The sequence below is a fragment of the Nuphar pumila genome, chromosome 4 (assembly GCF_984573655.1).
Source record: "Nuphar pumila chromosome 4, dmNupPumi1.hap1.1, whole genome shotgun sequence".
In the NCBI taxonomy this organism is placed as follows: domain Eukaryota; kingdom Viridiplantae; phylum Streptophyta; class Magnoliopsida; order Nymphaeales; family Nymphaeaceae; genus Nuphar; species Nuphar pumila.
This window is the reverse complement of record NC_143252.1, coordinates 114,030,723-114,039,809: the sequence shown is the minus strand read 5'-3', so window position 1 is coordinate 114,039,809 and position 9,087 is coordinate 114,030,723. Positions and strand designations below refer to the sequence as shown.

Sequence of the window (9,087 nt, the reverse complement as noted above, 5' to 3'; positions counted from 1 at the left end):
TCATGGACGTAAGCCAATCCCCTTATAGTCAAGGTTGCATTTTTTTTTATATTTACACGGAGAAACCGCCCTCAAGATCAGATACCTAGCCACACTGGCTCTGGATGCCTAACTTACAATCACTGTCTTGGCAGGGTAAAACTCTGTGGACTTACCCCTTGACCGCAGGGAGTCGCCACACTTTAGTTTGTGCAAGGGATGATGCCTCAGTTTTGAACCTAAACCGCTTGCCTGACAGCCTAAGCTCAGGTTGCTTGTATTCTATTTTCTTCAAACCTCTAGCACAGCATGTTCCAAGTCTATTCTCAAGGACAAGGGACACGCTGTTTTTTGTGTATTTTTCCATTAACATTAGTGTATAGGGATACATGACATGGGGGTAAAGAAGTATCCAGGTCTATTTTATCAATTATCTACAGGATAACAGAAACTTGTATAAAAAGTAGGTGGAGACATCACATTTCACACTTTTGTAGCTGGCCTGCAAATGAAATAGACCAAGGGAGGCAAAAAATTATATATATATGCTAACCTGCAAAACATGTAAACTGGTATGCACCTAGAATTTTATACGCTTTTTTTATTTTTTTTCTAAAATTTCACTATAAGGATGCGATCTAGATGCTTGGTTTTATATAAACAGACTCTTATATCATCCCATTACGATGTATAAGAATATTCTTTTAATGCTTGGAAATCAATGGCTCATAATTTTTGTAAATATTCAAGCATACAAAATCACATTTCTTGATCTGATTCCGATAATCCAATAGTCGATTTCAAGCAAATGGATCATGCAGAATGCATCTGCAGGGTTAGATTTGTAAAAAGCCTTATGAAAATATTGGTTCATACTAGTTTACATATTTCAGTTTCCATATATATATATATATATATATATATATATATATATATATATATAGGACTGGATAAACAATCTGGGGCCCTTAGTACAGCTGGTCACAAGCAAGGATGTGGACTAAAATGACAGAGATTAAGCAAATTAACAGTGAAATGATGGTGAGATCTTTTCAAACTTGTCATGATGCAAATGGAATCGATTTGCGCCGAGAATCACGATGACTTTATCAAAATCTTAATAACTATGAATAGTAGAAACATCATGTCTGTCTGATCAAGAAGGTGATGGCTACAGATTCAACCTTGTGACTACTTAGCCGTTACCATATTACATCTTACATATGGTGAGAAGCTTTGCACCACAGAGACGCTATTAGCATAGAATTATACAATGATGATACATCTCAAAAAAATTGCAAAAGAATCGGTTGGCAGAAGAGAAAAAAGGACCTAATAAGAGATTGCTGAGGAACCTGGGAGAATGATAATTTTAGTGACTTGGTCTGATAGACAATCTTAGTTCTCCTATATACAGAGGGCCACTCCCCGGCCAACTCAAAGTGCTCTCTTTGAGCTTCTGAAGTGCAGCGTTTCAAACCAGAGGTCGTGCTCTGAATTCGTAAATTAGAGCTCAATTTTCATGTGGGGTGTGGACATTGAGCCTGCATTAGGAAAATGATAAGACATGAGCACATAATTCGAGTCCCCAACAAAGAAAGAGCAGAAATTGATTTCTCAAGACAATTCACCTACCATGAAAATTCTGTGAAGTGAATGCAGCTTCCTGATTCTGTCCAAAACCCAACTGGACAACACTTTGAAGTTCATCATCCCAAAAGGTTGTGAGCTGAAAGTTGGCACAAATACCATTTTTTATCAGGATTCCCGACTCTAATTACTGTAGAAAATTCAATGCAAAAAGAAATTTACAAAAATTACCAGAGAAGAAGCATCTCCATATCCATCAGTCACAGGCAATTGCATGCCAAACGTTCTAGACAGAGTAGAGTCTAATGGATTCATGGAGCATTGCGTTTCCGTTGCACAAGTGATGGAACTTTGGTGTGGCCCCTGTTGGGGATGGTTACCATATGGAAATGCTGAGGCAGATGAATCTACAGGGTACATCATCTGTGAAGATGATCCGCGTGATTGAAGCATCTGATATCAGGTTCAAGAGATCAGGCAAATTAGATAAGACCACAATCGCAAGCTAAATATAAAGTCAAAATGAAAGAACTTACATCCTTTGGAAGGACTCCGTCCATGTTGAAATCGAGTCTCGGATTCACGGTGGCCAACTTCATGGAAAGAAACTGAAACATAGTGAAAAAATACACAATTAACCAATGGTGTAATTTCAATTTCTCGTGAACTTCTGTTTTGTTATGGAGATCAAATACCAACCTCAACTTGCTGTTGCAATGACTGCACATAGTTTATGATTTCGTCCAGCATAACTGCTTTTCCAGTTACCTACAAGAACAATTCATTGCCTGAATTTAAGCCCTCCTCTTGCTAATTGTAAGAGAGAATGCCTATAGATGACAACGAGAATGCAGAATTACCTTATTGCATCCAGGGACAAGATCTTGCAGAAACTTCATGCGCTCACTGATCTTCTCCCTTCTCACCTGTCATAGAGCAGATGAGTGGTTTAAGCCCTTGAAAAAGCAGATGTGCATCGGTTGCGATGCGATGATCAGAGAGGAAATTATGATGGCAAATTCATACCCTTTCTGCAAGGCTGTGGCTATCAGTTGCTTGGCCTCTTCTGGCTCGAACATGGATGTAATCTTGCTTGGGGGGTTCAAGGGGTTTCTGTGTTTCTTTTGATTGCTTTTGATCTCCATCTCCAGAATTTGAACCATCATTCTGCTCAACCTTTGGCTTTGGTTCATCTTCTTCATTGGACCCTGCTTCTGTACCTCTGTTTTTCTTCATTTTTGACTCACCTTCCTCGGCATTCTGCAGGCGTTATCACAAGTATACCAAATTATCAAATGATCCTTGACAAGGGTCTCCCAAATTTGCAAACTTATTCGCATTTTTTTCAGTTGTTTGTCATTTGAAACAGAAGCTATCGACAGATTCTTGTAACATAGAAGACACCAAATTAATACTAGAAACAGCTTAACATAAGAAAATTACTCGCAACAAACTGGAACAGAGCCCACAATTGGCCTACAATGACTGAAACAAAATTGAGAAAGAAATGAGGGACACTCTCAGAATACCTTTGCCTGTTTACAGCTCGGCGAAGCCAGAGCTTCCTTCGGCTTTCCCTTCTGAATCGCCTTTCGCTTTCTGCAGCTGGTCTCTCCTGGAGTCTTCGGTCCTAGCTTGCGGATCCCGACCTGATCGGAAGCAGTCGAATCCTCGTGGCCGCTGCCGAATTCTGCTTCCTCCGACATGGGAGTGGAAGCTCTCGACAGCCTGATAAACTTTTGATCCGGAGCGCCATTGCTGCCACCACCACCAACACAACCAGACTCAGATCTCATCTCTATTTCGGATAAATTGGCCGAAACAGAGACATTCCTGCTCATTTGAGCCCCACCCTTGAGCGATTGGCTGCTGGAGATTCTAGACAGCTTGCCACTATAGGGCAATTCAGGCTCCTGAAAGCCAAACCCATCAAAACCCCTGTTCCCAAAGCAAGAATACTTAGCAGCCCTCTCTACAAAACCCGGATCAGCTGGGAACTGTGTCATGCTATGGTGAGCACCCTTTGAATTCCCAGAAATGGGCAGGCTCCCATTCACTCTAGAGTGATCCATCCCAAGATTAAGAGTGGGAGGGGAATTCAAAGGGGTGCTGTAACAAGAAGTATTGGAGCTAACATTTCCAACCATATAATTCCCCATCGTCTGTGATTGTGGGGAGATCTCCCCAGAGTTGCAGATGCTCCCCAAACTCCCAATGAGCTCTTTAATGGCGACGCTGTGGCCGGCGGCCGGGACGCCGGACGAGGTCGGCGAGGAGGCAATTGAGCTCAACGCCGAGTGGTATCGAACGCTCTGATCGTTGGGGAACTCCCAATTCACGTTGAGGTAGGAGTGGGAAAGGGGCTCGGTTGGGGAGGAAGAAGGGATGTCTCCATGGATATCCATGGTGGGGGGTCTGTAGCTCAAGGTAGAGGGGTTGCTGCCACTACCATTCATCAGAAAATTATCTTTTTCCATCTCAGTTGGGAAGAAAGCACAACCTGTGCTAAAATCAAAAGATCCCCACAAAATTTCAACCACAGAGAATGAAAGGGAAATGGTTTTCTCTCTCTACCAATCAAAATGGCTGAAGATAAAGACTAAAAACAGATGCGGTTTTGAAGCCCAATTGCTCTCTAGCAAAACCCCACAAATCTTAACACCCTCAGAGAGAGAGAGGCGGTATGGAGAGGGTTATTTATTTCTATACTTTTTGAGAGAGAGAGAGGTAAAGACCGAGAAGAGATTGGTGCTGAGGGGGGAAGGGAACAAGAGTCCGGATGATAAGGGGGGGGGGGGGGAATGTTGACCCTTAATCACCGCAATCAATGGTGAAGATGACGGGCCTTCAACGTCAAACTGGCTATGTCTCCTCTCCAATAAGTCGTCAAAGCAAAAACAAAGAAATTACTTGTGAAGTTTAATTATTTCTATAGCCATGAAAACTCTAAGCCAGATCAGCAAATCCCATGTTCTTAAAACAAAGTCCTTCAGAGAGAGAGAGAGAGAGAGAGAGAGATGAATCTGTCAAGTTAAATGTGAAAAAAGAAGAAAATGGTTCGAGAGAGATGAATCTATCAACTTAAATGGAAAAAAAATAAAAAAATGGTTTGAGAGATAGATGAATCTGTCAACTTAAATGGAAAAAAAAAGAAGAAAATGGTTTGAGAGAGAGATGAATCTGTCAATTTAAATGAGTAAATAAAAATTAAGAAAATGGTTTTTATATTCTTTTTCCTGATATTTTATGCACCTCTGGATTGCTGTGGTGAGCACATGATGGTGGGGGTAAGTATAGGGATTAGGTTGAATATATTTTTTTTCTTTTTCTCGGGTAGGTTTCCACTTTCCACTCTATCCTTTTTCTTACTGCAATCTTTCACTTTTTTTTTACTGTTATTAAATGGATGAAGATGGATTATATTAAGCAATGATTGGAAGAAAGAGAACGGGGAGGGTAAAAAGTCAAGCAGGGTGGTAAAAAAGAATTATTAATAAATAAGGAGGATTATTTAATCCTCTTCCCCAAACCGCTCCGGTGCTCGAGTCAATCATTGCGCTTGGCTCTTCACCCACAGATGAAAAATGGTTCACTCATGAGTAAATTTTGAGTGGCCCACCTCGCTAGATTTTTTTTCTTGCTGTTTCTTTCGATTGTGGTGTTTGTTTTTTGCTCGTGTCTCCTTTGCACGTGTGCTGTTTGATCTGTGCATGCAAAAATTTGTCTAAATAAAAAAAACGTTTAAGGAAATTTCTTAAATCCATGCTATTTTATGAGAATTCAATTACTTGTATAGGGGAATTCTTAAATCCATGCTATTTTATGAGGATAAATCTTTATTTATGCAAATATTAAAAACTAGAATATTGTTCACATTTTTTCTCGATAACGGGGATAAACCACCGTTACCGTTGGGATGTCCCGTTACGGGTTGAGAGGTACCAAGTTGACTATGGCCCTTCTTCAATGCTCTTTTTTTTTTCTACAGAGAAAGCTGTGGTAAGGCAGCTATACTTTAGGGATTGGAACTTGCAACGTTCTAACATAAGGTGACGTGCACTAACCTCTCCTGCCACACAAGCGGAGCCCCCCAGTTGGTCCCTTTATCAAAGTTCAGGTGTAAAACTCCAGGAGTACTTTTTCTTAAGTATAGTTTCTTTTTTTACTTTGACCTTTGGCAAAGAATGCATAGCCAGGATATTGAACGGATATTTCAACTTGAATGCCTTAGACTAATCAGCCTAGGTGGGTCATGCCGGACCTAGGTAGGTATGTAGAGACACAATGAGCTGAACGAACTGAACATTGCGTTGTTCAAGATCGGCTAGTATGGTTCATCAAATGTAGGACCAAAATGATGTGTTTTTCCAAAAATCTTATAATTTAAAAAAAATTCACCCAATGTCTTGTAAAGAACCTTTTTACCCTTCAAACAAGCAAATTTTCTTTCAAGATATAAAAATATATCAAGTTTTGGGATGAAGGAGTAGTAGTTGTTGTTGTTGTATATAAAAATATATCAGATTTCTCTAACATATTTGCAATTTTTTTCTCAAAATATGAGAATATTTGAATTTTCTTTTAAAATATAAGAATATGTGAATTTTCTTTCAAATATGTACTATTGAAGCACTCCTAAAGGGTTTTTTTATTCTGTTGGAGGAGTGTGGAGCTTGATTTTTACTTTGATATGAATTCTAAATTTTTGCGAATCCAACTTTGCAGCAAGTTCGCAGAGGATTGTCCATAAGATGTGGGTTTAGAGGTGTGAGACTCCTAGGCAAAAAAATTTGGAGGGTATGCGGTCGTGGATGTGAATGCAGACATTTATTGCCAGACTACGTAAAATCCTTGTTCTTTTGTGTGGTTGATTTTTTCTTCTTCTCGTTTTTTGTTTCTTTGATCTATCGATAGTGCGTTGAGTCATTTTTTTCTCAATAAACTCCTTTTACTAAAATCATATAAAGGACAGGCACGAAGACACTCGTAAATATATGAGGACATTCCCGTGCGAAGGTCGAACATTCACAAATGTGATATTATTTAGTTAAAAAAAAATATGAACATTTTGTGAATACTCCTAAAATGTGCAAGCTTCCTTTTAATAAAATCGTATAAGTGGTACAAGCATGAGAACACTCACAAATGTATATGAGGAAATTAACATATTTAAGAGAAAATTTGTAAATATGAAAGAAAATTTACCTATTTGAATATTTGAGAGAAAATTCTCAAATACGGGAGAAAATTCACATATCTAAAAAAAATTTGCTTGTACAAAGGGTAAAACGGTCCTTTTATAACTAGAAAGTTGCGATTTTGGACATTGGGCAGATTTTTAAAAATTGTAGGTTTTTTTTTTTTGAAAAACATATCATTTTTATTTTTCGTAAAAAGACCATTTTTTATAGGGTTCATAGTTAAAATGAAACCCCTTGCCTAAATACCAAACTAAACTAATTAAGCTTCCACATGTTTTTTTCTTAACATGTATCACACATAAATTCTATATAAACTCATTTAAACCAGACGAGCAATGGCAAATACCCATTGTTCATGATTGGCTCGCTTATACTATACGAACAGCTTGTGGCGCGTCTTGCCAAAGCCAACATGACAGTCATGAATGAGTTTGGATCGGGTGCAATATGATTGCACAAAAAATCATGCCTTAAGCACCCGATCACCCTCCATCGGGTCTTGGACCCACACCTTACAGACCCTGTCCCCAAGATGAAGGGTGATCAGGTACTTAATGCACAAATATTTGTGCAATCATATTGCACCTGATCTTTTTACACCACGAACGGGCTCCAGGCGTGGTTTTGTATTGGAGAGTACAACATAATGGCAGAAGTTTAAAATAGGAAAAGAACAGCAGAAAAATTCTCATGAGGAACTGAAATATTTATTTTCCTCCCTTTTATTGACAAAATAAATAAATTACAAATTTGAGAAAAAAATGTATATAAAAATATAAAAAATGTATTTCTTAGAATGATAATATTGTGGAAATAATAGCAATATTTTAGCAATTTAAATAGCAGCCATATTTTCGGAATATCGCCAATATTTGTCACTATTTAGTATTGCATATAGCCCTATCAGCTCACACAAGTGAAAAAGATGAGTTAGCTATTCCTTTTCCTTTTTTTTTCCTGAAAAAAAAGATTTAGTTATTCTTAATTTCAGCTCGTCCTTAACATCAGCTCAAGAACTAATGCTGCAGTCTTATTCTTACCAAACAATAGCACAGTAGTTGCTTGCTGATGTAGTACTACAGTCGCAAATATCATCTATATTTTGAAAACATATTTAATTTAACATGATATTTTCAATGGCCGTTATTTTGGTTTAAAAGAATGATGTAAAAAACGGAAAAACTATTTGAAATGTCATGTTTGTAACGTGCTAAAATCACATTAATGAACTTTTTGTATGTTTATTACATAGTTTTATTGAATTATGTACCGATGTATTTTCTCGAGAAAAATGAGATCTTTGAAAATATCAGAATATTTGCGTTAGGTGAGATTTTCCCGAAAACGAGATATGTGACTATGGATGTAACTCGATCCTTTATCAACTGACAAAAAAAGCACTCATAAGGAAGTTATAGGAAATTGCATTAACTGGAAGAAATAACTGGATGGTTAGGTTAGACTATCATAATTGAGGGGTCTCAGGTTCGAATCACATAGGGGTGATCCCCTAGCTAGCCCATGAAAGAAAGTGTGTGTGTGTGTGTGTGTGTGTGTGCACACATGCGTGTGCGCGTTTGCCTTGTGTATAGTTTCTTTTCTTTTTTTGAATAAGAGTATAACTTTCAGTTTTCAAACCCCTCAGACCCAGGTGGAATCAGACCCAAACCACCTAATTTGAGATGATGGTACTGGGTCTGGACTCAAGTCTAATTGGACCACCATAAGAGAAACCATAACCGAATCCTATAAGAATTACCTGAACCAGATCCAGACCATTCCGGGTAAAATAATAAAATTTTATATTTTCTTTTTTACATTGAAAAATTGCAGAGCTTAATCGAAACTCGGGTCAGACTCGGGTCTGATAAAAATTTCACAAACCATACCCAGCTCCATATCGGGACTGACCCTGATTCTAATCGAGTTTTCTTATTTATTACCATAGCCTGACCCTATAGGGTTTGGTACGGGTCAGGTTCAGGTCAAATTGACACCCCTATGCATACATAGGTACATGGAAGGACATGATCATGAGGCTTGGTTCTGTGTTGGGGTGGGGACAGTACGCTGGTTCCCCCTCTTTAATAAGGGTCTCCCTCTTTTTATTAAAGGGGACAGCCACTTCATGGATCTCCTTAGTTGGGAAGAACACTTATATAAGTGTTCTGGACAGAACACTGGATCTGCTCACTAGGATTATATGATTGAAAATCCTTGTCAGTCCCTATATTGGAAGCAAAATATTGTGTCTAGGTATTTCCCTAAGGAAAGCATCTTTCCATATGTTTGGTTTGATGTGTAAAGCCTTCATACC

At 38.4% G+C, this 9,087-nt stretch overlaps 1 protein-coding gene across 1 annotated transcript; it reads right to left on the bottom strand.

Annotated features, from left to right (window-relative positions):
• Window positions 1-1,084: 1,084 nt before the first annotated feature.
• Window positions 1,085-4,241, bottom strand: LOC149840670 (transcription factor bHLH78-like). Its single transcript, XM_090003249.1, has 8 exons — window positions 3,099-4,241; window positions 2,596-2,829; window positions 2,430-2,495; window positions 2,269-2,337; window positions 2,106-2,177; window positions 1,801-2,022; window positions 1,615-1,708; window positions 1,085-1,523 (listed from the first exon to the last, which is right to left on the bottom strand). Exons 1-8 carry the CDS (start codon window positions 4,044-4,046, stop codon window positions 1,486-1,488), a joined length of 1,743 nt encoding a protein of 580 aa, XP_089859375.1. The 5' UTR covers window positions 4,047-4,241; the 3' UTR covers window positions 1,085-1,485.
• Between the last annotated feature and the right edge of the window lie 4,846 nt (window positions 4,242-9,087).

Excerpts from the sequence above, each read along its gene's own strand:
- LOC149840670 (XM_090003249.1), bottom strand. The coding sequence starts at position 4,046 with ATGGAAAAAGATAATTTTCTGATGAATGGTAGTGGCAGCAACCCCTCT. Across the intron at positions 2,178-2,268 it reads CATTGCAACAGCAAGTTGAG|TTTCTTTCCATGAAGTTGGC; the intron begins GTTGGTATTTGA and ends ACTATGTTTCAG. Across the intron at positions 2,023-2,105 it reads ACGGAGTCCTTCCAAAGGAT|ATGCTTCAATCACGCGGATC; the intron begins GTAAGTTCTTTC and ends ACCTGATATCAG.